Source organism: Typopeltis vanoorti, chromosome 5 (genome assembly GCF_054136105.1).
Source record: "Typopeltis vanoorti isolate ZY-2024b chromosome 5, IOZ_Tvanoo_1.0, whole genome shotgun sequence".
NCBI lineage: Eukaryota > Metazoa > Arthropoda > Arachnida > Uropygi > Thelyphonidae > Typopeltis > Typopeltis vanoorti.
Genome location: NC_143553.1, coordinates 32,851,092 through 32,869,329, shown reverse-complemented (window position 1 = coordinate 32,869,329; position 18,238 = coordinate 32,851,092). Strand labels below are relative to the sequence as shown.

Below are 18,238 nucleotides of genomic sequence, written 5' to 3'. Positions count from 1 at the left end.
TCAATAACTCCAACAGACGATCGGTATTTGTCATTACTTGCCAGAAGAAATCGAACATTTAACGCAACATGACTTCGAAGCGAACTTGCCACAGCAACGGGGAGGCTGGTGTCGACACAGACAGTACGAAATCGTCTTCATGTCATGGATGATAGATTTATATGCTGAAAACAAAGTGTTTCCATTCCACTTTCTGCAAATCGCAAAAGAGCCTGAAGAATTTGGATACAAGAACACCGCAATTGGACAAATGAGGATTGGGCTCGTGTACTTTTTAGTGATGGAACCAGGTTCTACAACCAGATAACCGACGTATCTTGATATGGCGTGAGAGCGGAACAAGAAATAACCCAGTTTGTTCGTGAAAGACCCCAACATCAAGGTGGGAGTCTGATGGTATTTGCTAAAATAAGTGTAGGTGGCCATATTGATCTATATGGCCATATAGAAAAATGAACATATCCCAACCTAGGGATTGGGATATGTTCATTTTTCTAAATTAACTGACTTAAAACCTGAGAATTATAACACAATGACATTTATTTGAAAAAACGCAACATGTTTCGTCAAGAATGACTTCATCAGGCGATAAGAACATAGAAAGAACATATAAATAAAACCTAAAAAAGGCCTGTGTAGCTCAGTGGAAGTGATGCTTGCGTCCTCTGTGCTTGGCCACTTGAAGCTACTAGACCTAGGTTCTAGTCTAGTCGCTGACTAGAGGAACTTTTTCTAAGCCTATCTTTGACCGGTTCCGGAGTTAGTCGATCTCTGTCACAGGCAAACGGATTTTTTTCCTGAAGAAAATCGACCGTAGTACCCACATTATTTCAGACAATGACATATCTTGATAGGGTTAGGTACCAAGAGATGGCAGCACTTGTTTGCCTCTTCATCTGTGGCTGCTAAAATTAGTGATAGACATGGGCCAGCTATCTCTGATTGGCTACCGTTGGAGATTGAACTACCCACTCAGTCTCCAAAAGCTAGATAGGGTATAAAGTCATCGCCTACTCTCTATTAGGGAATAGAAGGCGTTAGTTGATTTTATTTTATAAAACCTAGTGAAAAATCACAGAAAAAAGGCGAGCAATTGATCTTGAAATGAAGTTGCAAGTTCAACGTTAGTGATGATACTACAACAAGGTCCTATCAGTGATTGGAAAAGCTACTTCCACCATGCTTAGATAGGGTTCCCAGACGTCCCGTAAAATACGGTATCGTCCCGTTGTCCCGAGAAAGCTCTTCGGGACAGCTTTTTGTCGCGTATTTTAGAGTTCAAGACTGAATAACAAAGTCGATGAGTTACAATTTCTATTTTATTACAAACATCGCTCTCCGTTGTTATTTTCTCAAGGCGAGTGATGGCAACACTGCAACAATGATAAGTTCGTTGGAACAGTGCGCATGTGCATTGACATTTTGGCGTGTGCCGTGATATTGGCTCAGCTTTAAATAGCACGGAACAGTCCGCTTGGCCCACGCCATTTTAGAAGCTTGCTCCAAGAGAAATAGGTCGATGCTTGCAGGGTACTAAGTACTGTACGACTGCTGTTAAAATGTATGGTTTTTCAATTCTCCTGTGGCCCCGTTGAACGTTGAAAATGTCGAAAAAGAAGTGTGATTATACAGACGCTTTAAAAACTCAATTTCCGTTTAAAAAAAAAATATCTACTAAATTGGGCGTGACAGATAAAGTGGAGTGTACGGTTTCTGGTGGTTTATTTAGCGTTGAGCATGGCGGATAGTCCGACATTATCCAGCTCTTTGATATAAAAAGAGATAAATCTGCATCGCAAGCTAGTACAAGTGCAAAAGTCAGTGATTTCTTTACCAAGAAACAGATGGTGGAAGTGAGAGAAAATCTTGCTGCAAAAGAAGCAACTTTCGCGTATCACACGTGTATTCACAACCAGAGTTTTCGATCAATGGATTGTACATCTAAAATAATACGTAAGCTATATGATAGAAAATCTACGTGTGGACAAACAAAAACACAAGCATTAATTATAAATGTTTCAGCTCCATTTGCAAGCAAGCAATTCAAACTGGAAATGGAGAAAGCAAATTATATGTCTATCCTGATTGACGCTCATACCATGGTGCTTCCACATTTGTAAGACTGGCATATGTGGAAGCACCATGGTATGAAGCGTCAATCAGGATAGACATATAATTTGCTTTCTCCATTTCCAGTTTGAATTGCTTGCTTGCAAATGGAGCTGAAACATTACAGCAAAAATACGGGACACTTATGACTGAGGGTGAGTTTACTATGCGCATCCATCATAAGTGTCGCGTATTTTTTTCCAATGTATCTGGGATCACTATGCTGCTTACAGGACCTGAACCAAAAACGCATACCGCTTAGCACTATGACCATAACCACTAAAGCACTAAGTCTCTTCAGCATATTGACGGAGAAAGAAGGACCTGATTACGACTACGAATTCAATGCTTCCTCTGGTTGGTTTATGAAATTCAAGTAGCGTTTTGAACTGCATAATGTGAAAATGTATGGTGAATCTGCAATTTCCGATGAGACGGCTGCCAAGGAGTTTGTGAAGAAATTGGATAAAATTATTACGGAGGAAAATTATTTGCCACAGCAAATTTTTAATAAGGATGAGATCTCCTTGTTTCGGACAAAAATGTGAGAGTGGACAATTCATGCACAAAAAGCTAAAATCTATGCCTGGTTTCAAATCTCTTAAAGACCGTGCTACGATTCTGTTAGGGGGGATTGTAACTGGATATAAACTGAAACCATTTGTGCTATGGCACAGTGAGAATCCATGAGCTTCAAAATCATTAGGAAGCATACTCTTTCAGTTCATTGGTGGAGATATAAGAAATCGTCGATGACTCAAAAATTTGCGGATACCTTAGTCAACTGTTATGCGAGTGAAATGGAAAGCAATTATGTAAAAGAAAATGTAGAATTTAAAATTTTATTAATTCTAGATAATGCTCCAGGTCATCTGTCTTATATCGGTGATATTCACCAAGTTCAAGGTCATGTTTCTCTCCCAAACACTACTTCATTGATTCAAAGGATGGATCAGGGAATTCTAATAGTGTTTAATGTTTATTATCTATGGAGAACTTTTTACAAGCCATTTCTGCTAATGAAGAAAACGACCACACTCTCATGCAATTCTGGAAAGCATTCAATATTTATCATGCTATTAAAAATAATGCTGTAGTTTGGGACGAAGTGATCTCTCAATGTATGAGTGGCATGTTGCAGAAGAGGAAGAACGAGAAACGGAAGAGGAAAAAGTGAAACAAGGTATGATAGTTAAACAATTCATAGTGAAAGGTCTTGCAGAAATGTTCTCAGCAGTTAGCAATGTTTTCAAAATAGATGAAGACATGGACCCTAATGTTGAACACTACTTATTAGTAGAAAGCAAAGTACATGATGCGTTTGCTTGTTATAAAGAAATTTACGATGAAAAGAAGAAAAGGAATAAGAAAAGCACATCGGCCATTTTCATCAAAAAAACAAAGGTTACACCAAAATAGCCACAGCCTGGTCCTATCATAGGGAAGGTAATGAAGATATGATTGTGGAGGAGATTTGGTTTTAATTTTTAATTGGTAGTAACGCAGTTTAAAAATTAAAATGACAATTCACTTATTACAGTTAAGTCCTAACTTTTACAACTCTGTTGATTTAATGTATCGACTTACGTCCTGCCTTATTGAACGGAAGTCAGACATTAGTCGAGGGATGACTGTATATAAAACAGCTAACGGCTTTTTGTTTCCGCATAGGGAGTAGGCGAGGCCATTTCAGCCCTATCACACTTTTGGAGCCTGAGTGGGCAGTTCAATCTCCACTGGCAGCCAATAAGGGAGCCAGTCGAGAAAAGGCTTAGAAAATGTTCCTCTAAATGCCGAGTAGATTTGAAAAACCCGCTTTCCCGTGCCAGAGATCGACTAACTCAGGACTCTAGTCGCCGACTAGAGGCCTGGATATCATGGATATCATAAATAGAGTAACCCACGTTACTGGGTTTCAACTTCTGGAAGACAAAATGATGTAAAGCTTAAACACATTGATATATAGATGAAAGAATCACTGGTTAAATAAATGAATAAACAAAATAAAAACATGTTTTGTGCAATATTTATCAAAGATTGTAGAGAATTAGCTATTTTATCAGTGTTTATTTGAAGATTATTCTAATGACTGAATGATATTTCAACCGATTTTTTTTATATTATTTACCTGTGATGTTTATTTTAAACATTATATTGGCGATATAATAATATCGATATAAAAATTAAAAATCACAAGTATGTTTTATTTTTGTTCAACAGATGGCGGTAAATGACGGAACATCTCGTGACATCTTTTCGTGAAGTTTGCTGATGTTTGAATCGTTGAATGATGTTTCTTTTGTCGACATTTTTTTATTTTTCATATTTCTTAAATATGGCAGCATGTAGAAAATACGTGCCTACTTAAAATCGAGTGCGTGCAGTGATATTAATGCAATAAGTGAAAACGTCAGTGAAGTAATGCATTTTTTTTTTTTTAGTACTGGAGATTTCCCTTTAATTACAGAACGGTAGGCTTAGAGTATTATGTACAGTTTTCAGTTTATAGAACGAATTGTCAACTGGTGAATATTTCATAGATAAAGGAACAAATACGCCAGCGCATTTTGAGTAGTCTTAAAATGGCGACATGTACGGAAAGTTCATTATTTGTAGACGCTCAGCTTTTGTTTGAGAAACTGAGAAGTATTGGCGATAAGTACTCAAAAATAGTGGAATCCAAGAATATATTAGCAACTTACAGGCAGTGCATATTTATTTGGCATGCCGAAGAACATTGCATTTTATTAGTAAAATTAAAGAATTCTGCTCAAGAGGAAATTAAGAGTCAACGATTACAGACTTTGTGCCTTACCAATCCCCCTCTGTTCGAAATTGATGAGATTTCGGTTAATCATTTAGGTAGTCTTTTAGCACTCAGCGGCCGTAATGGAGTAATGGTGGTAAAATTACCGTTCCAGTGGGACAGACTAGAAATTTTTGATAGAACTAGTGAGAAAATATTTTGTAGATCATGGAATATTGCCGAACGTTTTTTCGTTTGTACTAACCACATCAGTATATCTAAAGCTGCATGGTATCCAGGTAGTAACAATTATGCTCATATTACAATCCTTAGTACTGATAACTACCTAAGAATTTATGATGTAACTGACCCACAAACTCCTCAACAAGCAATTTCTCTTAGTACTTTGACAAGTTACTTTCTATCGGCAGAATCCGATTTATCTTTTTCTGCATGTCTTGGAGAGACAGCAGTAAGTTTTGATTTTGGTCCTTCAGTTTACCAACATTCAGAAAGTGCTGCTGATGATGTAGTGTGGCCAATTTATATACTTAAAGGCAATGGTGATGTTTATTTAATAAAGTCAGCTCTGACAAAGAGCAGAAATAAAAAGTATAAAGTTGAGGGACCCTTAACAATGTATCCACCAGCAGAAGATAATTATGGCGTGGATGCATGCAATTTGATTTGTTTAGTTTCTACACCACCGATTATTGTAATATCCATGGCTTCTGGAATGTTATATCACTGTTTGATCCTGGATAGTGATAGCTGTTCTAAATCTGAAGATCTAACAGATTCAGAATATTTGTCATCACAAAATGCAGAAAATAGTGACAGTTCATCACTGTCACTATACGTTTATGAAAGCATCCATTTGGCTCCCTCTTTGACAGATGTTAATTTAGAAGACAGTTCTTGGCCTATTAAGTTACATAAAGACATATCTGATTATTCTAGATACTACTGCACTCATGTTGCAGGTATCTATTCAGTACAGTTGCCCATTGTACTACTCTTAGAAGAATATGCTGTAACAGAAGATGCAAATAGCTGGTTACCACAGTTGCAAGGTAGACAGTGTATAGTAGAGCATCTATTGTGTTCACAACCATTATCAGATATTGATGCAATTCCCATTCTTGGTTTAGCAGTTGCTGCAACACCTGTAGGAGCAACACTTATCTCTCTCCTTGCATCATGGGATTTTATTTGTTTTCCTATAGTTCCAACATATCACACACCTTTACCTTCACTATTATCCTCAAAATCAGAAGTAACTTCACCACTTTCTAGCCTTATAGATAACACTTTTGACCACCATATTAAACAGCTGCTGCAACGTTCTATTAGTACACCAATTATAAAATCTGTCCCATCTTCAACCTCTCAGACTTCACATCAACAGTGGTTAGAACTCCTTTGTAACATTACTCATAGATTTAGAGAAGAATATATACAACGTCTTGATGCAGTTCAAATTCAAATTGAACGGCGAATTAAAGTATTACAGCAGCAGAAACAGCAACAGGTGCAAGATCTTGGAAAATATTTAAAAGAAAAGGAAGATTTACGTGAGTCAGCAGAGAGATTAGCAGAAAAATACGATGATGTTTATACTAATCAGCAGAAACTTGTTATGAGGACCGAGCAAATACTACATCATTTGCTTCGTCAACTTCCTGTTGTTTCTAATGCAGAAATGAATATGAAGGAAGAACTAAAAGCCATAAGGGAAAAGCTTCATGGTTTTCAGACCTCTCTTCAGCAGGTACGAGTTAAGCAAGAGTATCAGGCAAAAAGAATGAAAGAACAGATGGTTAGTGAAATCTTGAAAGACAAACTTGTAATAGAAGAAAAAAATATTGGAAAAACTCAGCTTCAATACTTGAAAGATATACTTGCAAAAGAAGGTGAAAGAATTGGAGATCTCATAAAAAAAGTGAAATGGATTAAAAAAGAAACAGATATATAATATTTTTAAAAGTAGTCGAAACTTCATTTTTTGCTACCTTCTGTTCCATGCATTGATTTGCTTAAAGCATTGAATCAGAATTCAAGAGACTAAGACTTTTAGTATGTGATAAGGTTGTAAATCAATAAAAACTGCAACAGATAAAAATTAATACTGTATGAAAAGCACAAATGTAAATTTTGCCAGAAATAAATTATTTTTTTTTTTGAAGGAATATCCTATAAGATTGAAGTGGTTTTTTTTTTTTTTCTTTCATAATGAACTCTAAATACTACTTAAGAGTGCAAAAGGCAGTTTCTCCAAAATTGGTATGAAATTCCATCTAACAATTGTGTGTAGAAAGAATGCATATCTTTTTTAACTCTATTTATATGTAGAAGTGATTATAAGTGTAAATATTAATGAAAAAAAGTTATTAGTAATCTAGCCAATATATCTTCAGAGCAAATTAAATTTTAGACATGATCATGCAATCCGACAACATAGTAACTATCTAGCCATTCTATAGAATAGGCAAACATCCCTGTAGTTTCAGCATGTTAATTGCCATAGTTAAGGAGAACAGTTTTTCAAAAACTATTCTCCATAACTATGCATGATTTATTTACATTGAAAAAGGTTTTTTTTTTTTTTTTTTTCATATGATTCGTTCAATGGATATAACTTCTAGTGTGTTCTGATGGTGTGAAACATGATTTACATGTTTTTAAAAAAATTAGGTAAAAATTTATTCTTAATGATGACAGGTATTCATCCTGTTTATTTTCATTGTTACTAAACTTTCTGAATTTAGTAATTCAGGAAAATGAAACAAATTTTCTAAGTCTAAAGATAAGTAGTTTATAGATTTCATCTTTTGAGTAATCTCAGGTGGAAGATGAATATCATTGTTTTTGTGAGACCACTGCCTTGCTTATTGTGAAGGCCTGAAGTTGCTTGAAAAGTTTCCATGTTTGGTCTCTATAATAGAGATTCAGCACTAGGTAAAAAATGAATAAAAATCACACAATCAAAATAGAAATAATCTTTATAGAGACACTGCTTGGAAAGAATTTCACACATCATAGTGTGAGGAACAAATTGCCATGGTTTCCATCTTAAGATATAGGACCACTGATGACTGCATCAGTATGTATGCCATCCTATGAGGCATACTTTCTGCAAGCATACTATAGTGATCAATGGGAATTTTGGACCATTCTTCCTGTAAGCATGTAATGAGGTCCTGGACTGTTTTGGAGCAGAAGTCCCTTTACCTCACCCAATGCTCCAGTTCATCCCACAGATGTTTAATAGGGCTCGGATCAGGACTATGGAGATCAGTCAAGAGTAGTGATGTTGATGTCCACAAACCATGCAGTTATGACACATTGCATTGTCTTGCTGAAAGAGACAATAGTCAGTTCTGTAGAAATGTAGGAAGCATTGCATTGTCCAGAATGTTCAGTTACCTCTCCGAGTCCAAGGTCAAACCAGGACCATACCATCATGTCGCTATCTCTGAATTTCATTGTTGGGGTTACACACTCTGATAAGAGACATTCATCGGGCATCCACCATACCCACACTTATCCATCTGCTCAGTAGAGGATATAGTGGTTAATTGCTCCATATTGCAGTTTTCCAAGCTTCCATTTCCCACTGTACATGCTCTTTGCATTACTGAAGACAATGTATATTGGTTTAGATAATGTGGGGCTTGCATATTGTAGTCCTACCATGGAAACCCATGTTGTGAGCCTTGGTTTTTGAATATTTTTATGCAGATTCGTGTTCCAATCAATGCTCAGAAACCTGCATCAGCTGATGAATAGTGGTTTTTACACAATATCCTTTGTAGTACCCTATGGTCAGGTTTGGTAAGTCTGGTGGGTCATTCACTGTGGGTAGCACTTGTAGTCGACTCCATGTGCTTCCATCTCAGTATATGGCATCACTGATTGTTCACCTGAGATAGCTCAAATTTTCAACAGTTTGCTGAACATATAGACTTGCAATACAGCATTCTATCACAATGCCTCTTTCAAACTCTGTCAGTGCCCTTCTCACAGTTATTTCACCTGGATGCAGTTGCAATGACTTGAAAGCATCATCTTCCACCAATTTATATCAGCTACAAACATGGGTATCATTACATGGCATGATACACATTCCTCATGGGAGTGTCTGATGTTTTCTTTCCGAGCAGTGTACACACACACACACACACACACACACACAGTCACTTAATCAAAATAGAAAGAAAAATCCTTATCCTACTCATGGTGTGAATGCACAAGAGATTTACAAATAAACTTTTTATGGGTGGGAGCCATATGAAAAAAAGTGATAAGGTAGTTATGACTGAGTGAGTGATTTATTAAATCTTGAATTTATTCAGTAGGAGTCGGGGGAAACCTGTTAGTTGTAGAGTATCATCTCTTTTAAAATTTTGTCATTAGATAAGAAAAAAACAAAAAAAGGAAACAAATATATGTATTCTCTGCTGTCCCTAAAATAGTAGCTGTGGCACCTATCTGTGTTTATTGCAAACACAATTATGGAATAACAAGTTAACATATACATGTAAGTACAAGTGTTATTAAACCCCATGTAGGTTTACAGTTCATTTTGAAATAAGCAATTACAAAGTTTTTTTTTTAAGTTTTGTAAAGTACCAGTAAAGTAAAGAGAAGTGCAAAGAAATAGATTTAACGAAGACTGAGAGAATCAATAAAGCACATGACATTGAGTGAGTTGATGCAAAAAGGAAAGGCAAAAGGACTAATTGTCTTGGTTACTGCAAGTGTTTGAGAGATGAGAAATATTCTATGAGGGAGAATGTAAAGAAGTTGTTAGAAGAAGCAAAACCGAAGAGCAAGAAGGTGAAGATTGTAAGTCTTTTGCCAGGCTATGATAGAGGCAAACTGAGGAGGAGGATGTTGGTAGCAAATGAATCGATATGTAGGATTTGTAGATCTGTAGTCTGTGTTTAACAGAAAGGATTTGTATAATGCTGATGGACTGCATTTAAATTGGTGTTATGTATCTAGAGAGCTTTGTAAACCGAGTAGGCTGAATCGCAAATTCAAGTAAACTTGAGGAATCTGGATGAAAGTGGGTGAGAATGACCCCGTGCAGAATCTAGTCTCTCAAGCAAAAATATTGAACAGGATAGTCAATTCAGGAAGTAAAGGTGGATGGAGCCTTAATGGGATGCTGCAATTTCTATATATAGACTAATGCCAGAAGTATCAGGAATAGGAGGGAGTTTTTGGCATTGGTTAGTGCAACCTCACCAAAAGTTATAGGCATTAGTGAGACATGGCTAACAGCAGATGATGTAGTTACAGGGATAGAATGTGGAGGGTTTAGTATTTTCATGGAAAATACTAAACCCTCCACATTCTATCCCTGTGGGGTTGGGTGGGGGGTATTGCTGATAAGAGCAGACGAATTGCAGCCAAAAAAAATAGGAGATAGACGGGACAGATGGCTGTTCATTTGAAGCAGTCTGGTGTGGAATTGAGGCAGTAAGACAAAATAAATATACAGGTGGTTGTTGCTATAGCCCAGGGGGTTCCATGGATAATCTGGTAGACATGCATAGGCAAATTAGTACAATTAGCAGTGATGAGTTGTGTCGTGTCTTCTATTTCTATACTTATTAGCAATCATTGCAGATGCTCAGTCATAGGTCGTATACGATGTGCGTATTCTCAAATCATCTACTCAACTTCCTCCCCCCCCCAAAAAAAATAAGAATAAATCTTGAGTGTGCTGCTGCAGAAGGAAATGGAATTTATACACTTACTGAGATAATTACTTGAATGATTGCTAAACAAAATGTCTTCTAACCAAGCATTCATAACATTCCCTCAGAATTACAAAAATATTCATGAAATATAACTAAATCATGCTTATTCAATATCACAAAGGACATGTATGAAACTGAAAGCATTCCTAAAGAATACACAATGCTCTGTCATTCCTCAAGAAACCCAGGAGATGAGGAAAAGGTGGAGAATATTCAGAGGCTGAATCTTCACCAACTAAGATGGTGAGTGGTCTGTGGAATGTTCCCTATGAGGATAGATGGAAGGTGTGTGGATTGCAGAAGTTGGTTGATAGGAGAAAAAGAAGGGAATATAGAAACATTTAAGTTGCTTAAAGGAATTTATAGGATCGATGTAGGGGAAATGTTTCAGCATTTGGCTAGAGGGGCTATAACAAGAGGTCATCCTTGGAAGTTTAATACAGGTGTGGTTAGTAGGGTATGTGAGGATGCTATATTTTTTGTTTGGAGAGTGGTGAATGAATGGAATGGCTTGCCAGAGCCAGTTGTGCTTTGTCTGTTATTGGCTCAAGGAGAAGTATGATAGATTGTGTAGATAGTTTGTCTCTTCCATGATGAGTCTTCGGACTCCATGGAGGTGCTCGTATAATATAATAATAATTATAAAAGGAGTGAGTCAGCAGAATAAAAGTAGCACAGCTATTAAAAATAAACATCTGAACATTCTTTATAGATAAAGAAGAAATTTCTGAAAAATGGAAGGAGTACCTAGTCCTAGAAGAACTCTAAAGGATAACATCTAGACAATGAGGCTGTAGAAGATGAAACAAGACTTGATGCAGAAGAAATTGGACCAACTGTATTACAAGATGAATTCGAATGGTTGCTAAACAAAATGCCTTCTAACAAGGCACCAGGCATTCATAACATTCCCTCAGAATTACAAAAATATTCATGAAATATAACGAAATCATGCTTATTCAATATTATAAAAGATATGTCTGAAACAAATCATTCCTAAAGACTACACAGTGCTCTGTCATTCCCATTTCTAAAATAACACAGTCAAGTGTGAAAATCATTGAACCATAAGTCTAATATCACATGCTTCAAAAGTATTACTAAAAGTTATACCAAAAATTTAACAAATAAGGCTGAAGAATATATCAGCATTGACTAGTTTGAGTTCAGGAAACAAGGGACAAGAGATGCAATCCTAGCTCTTAGTACAATTATAGAAAGAAGATTTGAAAAGAATAAAAATACTCTGATAATTTTCCTTGACCTGGAGAAAACCTGTGATAGTCTTGACTGTTACCAAATGTTTCAAATCTTAAAAACAAAAGTAGATTGGATAGATAGGAGGCTCGTATTTAATCTCTGCAAGTACCAAATAGAAACAATCAGCAAGAATACATAAAGGTGAAAGGTGAAGAAGCAATAAACAAATTAACAGAACTAATAGAAACAGGAATTAAGATAAATTTAATTGAAATTAACTGGCTATATATAGCAGTTATCACTGATAATCAGGGGTGTGCCAGCAATGTGTGCAATGCACACAGGCACCAAAGAGGAGGAAATACTTTAAAAAAAAACGTTTTTTAAAGTGATTTTTTTATTGGAGAAGGGGGGGGTGCCAACTAAAGTTTTGCACACAGGCACCGGACACTACTGTCGCGCCCCTGCTGATGATGAAGATAAACTAAAATCCATCTTGACCAAGTTGGAAGAAATTTTCACACAGTACAACCTAAAAATGAATTACAAGAAAACTAAACTACTAATCACAAGTAAAGGGAGTTCCATAAAAATAGACTTGAAAATAACAAACCAATATAACAAGTAACTTCCTTTAATTTGCTTGGTTGTCTCATCACGGAGGATGGAAGAAGCTAATCAGATACAAAAGCAAAAAAAAACTTGGCCAGACTAAAAAAAGAGACTGGTGAAAACATACATATTGAGAATAGCATTACATGGATGTGAGGCTTGGACTTGAACAAAACAAGATACCAAAAAGTTGGAGGCATTTGAACTTTGGTGCTTATGAAGGATTATAAGAATTAGTTGGATAGAAAGAAACACTAATGAGGAAGTGCTAAGCATGGTTCAAGAAGAGTGGTTACTACTGAACCACATGAATAAGAAAAAAAAAAAAGGCCAATTGGACACCACCTAAGCATTGAGGACTGTTTACAGTAATAAAGGATGGGATGTTAAGAAGGAAAGAAGCCAAGAGGCAGATCAAGAGTCTCTTATATAAACAACAGTAATAACTGGGGTTAAAAGGCTACAAAGAAATAAAAGGGCAAGCACAAGATAGGACACTATGAGATACTGTTGACGCCATCCAATCTTCAGATTGTCACACCTAAGAGAAGAAAGTAACAGATTCAAAGGTGTATCCAATTTTTTTTATCCTACACATGGGAGGTACAAGAACCTATAGCACATCAGTGCCATATGTGAGGTGGAGGTAATGGAAAGTAATGGCTTATTATTATTACTGTCACAAACACAATAGTATGTTATTTATATATATATATATAGAAACATGAGCACTGGATACTTGATGTGTATTTTTGGAATACTTGGCCCAGCTCTGTTATATTATTGCAGACAAATTTACCATGACAAACTCAAATAATATTAGTATGCACCCTTGCAAATAATGGGCAGTTATTTTAATTATATCCACATAAAATCGTTTTTCCTACCTTCTTGTTTTATTATAAGTGGTCTTAATAATTTCAATAATTACACCATGATTGCCATCTCAGACAGGTAGAGGCCATGTGCACCACTATACCTTGAGAGTGAACCATTATATTAGTGTTGATTCATCTGCCCAGGCCAAAATATGTATTTTTAATAAATTCTATGAAATTTTATTCAGAGGCAAAACAGAACTTTTGCAAGACACTTGAGGTCACCAGTAAGAGTTGTGGTGTTAAGCCAAACAGTGAAAATCATCTGTTAATTGACATTCACAAACTTGTAAGTTGGAAAAGTGGTGAAGACGGGCTGACACAATGGCATGCAGGAGGACGCTAAGTTATATGTTATGCACAAAGGTATTATATATAATAAGTCACATGATTAGGGCCCACCAAATTATCTAAAACTCTCCTTGTCAAGCAAAAAGTTACTTGCTGCAGACCTCCCAATTGTTTTTTAAAATAGGTGAAAAAAATAATGTTTTTGACCCTACATATTCTCTATTTGGTTAATCAGGAGGAATGTTTATAACTTCTGGAACTTACAGTAGAATTTAGAAAAAACTATATCAACATAGGTATAGGACCAAACAATTATGTAATTAAAAAAAAAATGACTGTGCAATTTTTAATGATAAAAAAGAAAAGAAAACTTTTTTTTATAAAAGCACCACACAAATTACCTTCCACTACATGAGAGGTGAAATGTAGAGCACAACAGTGCCATATATAGGCAAGGAGGAGAAAAAAGGAACCTGTTGATGTTTCATGAATAGCTGGAGGTTGTAGTTAGAATGTTGTTTCAGTAAGCTGAACTAAATATGGATGTTGACTAGTAACATCTTCCTTGTTCAGAGAAAAGATGAGAAATGGCAAGGCAGTTTGAAGCAGTATTTCTGAAAATACTGGTAGAAAAGGCAAAAGATGGAAACAGAACGTCATGTGTAAGAGGTCATCAATTAAGCAGATGACTTCTATTAGTATTGTATAAAAAAAAATACTTATAGGCTATATTTATAATTATTACAGAGAAAGAAAGAGGGCAACACATTTCATCACCTGAGATGAAATGTGTAGTGAAATAGCATATAACATCCAGATCTAGCGCTGTTTACAAAACATCCAACAACACCTCATTCCCAGGGTAAGCCAGTTGAGAATAATTAGATTTTATGATCAAAATCAGAACCAAGATCCATTTTGACAACAAATGCAGAACATCTCATTAAATCAGAGGTGGGGCTAAACAGAGCTTTAAATCAAAAATGGAACTGGTTTCGAAAGTACATTAATTGGTATATCAGATTTCATGTAACTTGCCTTTCATAAATACTACACACACATAAAAAGGGTGATCTCTTAATGGAGGGGTAATTGACAGAGTGCATAATTTACCAGTTCTCTAACCAACAGGCTATGGTTTTTAATCTAAGTTTGGGCATGGATGTCTGTGAATGGTTTTCACCTGGTGTGAAACTGCCACCCTGCCTATTGGAGGTTGAACTAGTTTAAAAAAAAAAAGTTCCATGTTGGTGTCTCTGAAGCAGGGTTGCCAAATTATCTAATCCTTAGCCTGCCCATCCACAGTATTAAATGTAATAAGTTTACGACCTTCTGTGAATGAGATTCACACTAGTTTCACATATTAATTCACTTGTGGACTGGTTAATGGGGGAGTACCTATATAGCCGTATAGAAATAGCTATCCGATCACTAAATTTGAATTGAATCTGGTTGCTGACTATAGTAACTTTTTCTTTAACCATTTCCTGAGTTTGTCAATCTCTTGGCATGGGCAAATAGTTTTTGGAGCCAAAAACCTGTGTTAACCCAATATCTCAAAAAAAAAAAAAAAAAAAAAAAAAAAAAAGCAACTATAGAACTAGCATGGAATGCATTGACTGATGGAGTGGTGAGAGTGAGAACAGTCAATGAGTTTAAGGAGTGGGGTGATAGACTTTGTGTTTCTTGGTGGGGGGGGACCTCCCCTCGATGAGTCTTGATAGACTTTGTGCTTCTTAGGAAGGACCTCCCACAATGAGTCTTTTGACTCCATGGAGGCCTGGATAATAATAATAATAATAGAACTAGCACTATACCAGACAATAATGTGAATGTTAGAACCACAAGATGGTGGCATTTGTTTTTCCTAAAAGAACTTAAATACTTGAATATACAGGGTGTTGAAAACTCTGAAAGCATGATTTATTTATAAATAATGTTAGTTACCTTTTCAAATATGCTCAGTATTTGAAACATTTTCCTTCAACCTTCAGATACATTTGCAGACAAAGAAAAACGGTTTCTCTGTCTTTAACTGAGCATATCAAGATAATGTTGATTCTTAATAATTTATCATTGATCCCCCCCCCTCTCTGTCTTCAAACTTATAGGACACCCTGTATATTTAGGTATAAGACTGACCACCTTATCCTAAAAAAATGATGGCTGTGAAGAACAATCTGGGAAGGATCTTAACAGCCTTTAAGTATTGCACACTGCTTATGTGGTACTTAAAATGTTTGTCTGTGTGCACACACACACACACACACACACACACTCATATGCAGTGATCCATAACGATATAGTAATCCATAAACATGACCACCAATATTGTTTGTCCTATTAAAACTGTTATAATTGCTTAGTTTCAGTTTTTGATATTATTATTGCAGAGGCACTTCCATGGAGTCCTAAGACTCATTGTGGGAGACTCAAACTATCAACACAATATCTATTCTACCCACCTTGAAATCATTAACAGACAACTGACTCAACTTTGCATCATCAGTAAACAACTGAATATCTCCCTTCAAATTATTTCCTGTATCATTTATGTACAAATTAAACAGTAATCCAAGCAGAGAACCCTGCAAGCACGCCACTAGTCACCTGCCTTCTATATTTTACTCCTCCATATATTACTTTCTGGTATCTGTCCATCAGCCACCCTTTTATCCATATCACCAGTTCATATCCATCCCCCATTTGTTGCAGTTTGTGTAATAGAGTTTCGTGTGATATCCTATCAAACACCTTTGCAAAATCCAGCAGTATCATTGTGTAGCCATTCCCTTTATCCAGCTCAGCTATCATCCTATTATAAAAAGTTTATAGATTACTAGAGCATGACTTACCATTCACAAAGCCATTCTTCCCCCTCATAAAATATCATATTCTTATCCACCCATTCTGAATTCTCTTTTCAACTAACTTTCCTAGTACTTTTACCATCACCCCTGAGTAGGGTTACCATATTCTAAAATGCCAAAATGCTGACACCCAATCGCCTGATCAACTCATTCCAGACACAAACATCTAACACAAAAATAAATACATATGTTTGAAATCTTTACCTCTGTAAGCTTTTCATTAATTAGATGTGATGAGTATGCTTATTAGAACACACAAAAATATAAGATTTTAAGTGTCATAAGTTCAATGAAACAAGAGTAGGCCTACATGAAAAAGAATTAGACTTATCACACTACATACATTACATTGCAGCCCATGCATATTTTTCACTAGACCTAATTTTCTTTAGCAGTTCTTTGTTTTGACACAAATAGTCGCATATTTTACAGGTAAAGTGTCTGTAATTAAATTTAACTATATCAAGACCTTTCACAGATTCTATGGTAAGTCTATTTCTTTCCTTGGTGTCCACTGAGCTTGTATTAATGAAAAGAGCCTTTCAACACTGGCAAATATTTTCATTATCAAAATGCAGACATGTCTGCATAAATGCTGATATGATAACCCTACCCCTGAGATACTGATTGGTCTATAATTTGCTACCACAGACTTAGATTCTCCTTTATACAAAGGAATTATTTTGTCCTCCTTCTACTCACTTGGGACTTTGCTAGAGCTGAGACTTAGATTAAACAGCCTGGTCTAAAACTTTCCCAGTTCCCCTGCACATTCTCTTAAAATGCAAGCCAATATCCCACCCAATCCCACAACTGTATTTGCATTTAGATTCTGCAGTATCCTAAGTACCTCCAATTCAACCTCTGTTCTCATATCAATCCTCGTCGCCTCTGTCATAACAATATCTTCCCTTGAATTATACACTTGCAAAATGATCACTCAGTAGCTCAATAATTTCATCTACCTCTGTTACCTCTCTTCCATCTGCACTCATTAAAGTTATCCTTCCATAGTCATTCTTCCTCCTGTTTGCCACATAACAAATAAATTCTTTGGGATTTCCTTTTGCCTGTCAGATATTTTTTTCTCATAATCTGATTTTGTCTTCCTTACCATGCTTGTCACCTGTCTCCTTATATACCCTCCACAACATTTTATTTTTTGCAGCTCATGCTTAATCATACTACTCATCCATTTAACTCCTACCTGATTTACCTTCTTGACCTTGAATATACAGTGGGATATTGCTTCTTCTTCCAGATATCCCTTAACTATCTCCCAAGTACTCCGAACATCTTTGCCGTGCAGAACCAGTGTTGGGTCACTCCAATACTGGGAAGAAAATTAATCAGCCGAGATATGATGGTGGTGATGGGTTCATTGAAAGGATCTGATCAGACTACATGGATTACTGTGATCAGATCTGGTCACTGGGATTTGAAGGGAATCAAGAAACTTTAGAGATAGTAGAAAGGCAGGTAACAAAAATTACATCAGTACTGTGTAAATGGTGGTTATGAGGATTTATGAGGTTTTGCAGAGAGAGAGTTTATAATCTGCAGTCTAGTGAGCAGAAGAGGACAAAGGATGATATGGAGGCAACACAAGGGGAGTGGTAATAATCAATTCCATGAGAAATACAAAGAACAAGCAAGAAGGGTGATTCAGATAAGGATGGCAAAAGTTCAATATGAGAAGCAGTTAGCTAATGAAGCCAAAAAAAAAAAAAAAAAAAAATCTTAGGGAGTTCTTTCGATATG

General features: G+C 36.1%; 1 protein-coding gene across 2 annotated transcripts in view; it reads left to right on the top strand.

The window, feature by feature from the left end:
- Window positions 1–18,238, top strand: part of FipoQ (F-box/LRR-repeat protein FipoQ) — a 303,650-nt gene that overhangs the window by 18,305 nt on the left and 267,107 nt on the right. The window contains exon 2 of one of the 2 annotated variants that reach the window (XM_090393071.1): window positions 4,330–7,038. The exons of the other annotated variant lie outside the window; for it this stretch is intronic. Coding sequence (XP_090249197.1) covers window positions 4,692–6,830 — 2,139 coding nt within the window. The 5' untranslated portion in view covers window positions 4,330–4,691 and the 3' untranslated portion in view covers window positions 6,831–7,038. Of the gene's footprint in view, window positions 1–4,329; window positions 7,039–18,238 lie in introns of those variants that run through there. 2 annotated transcript variants of the gene reach the window in all.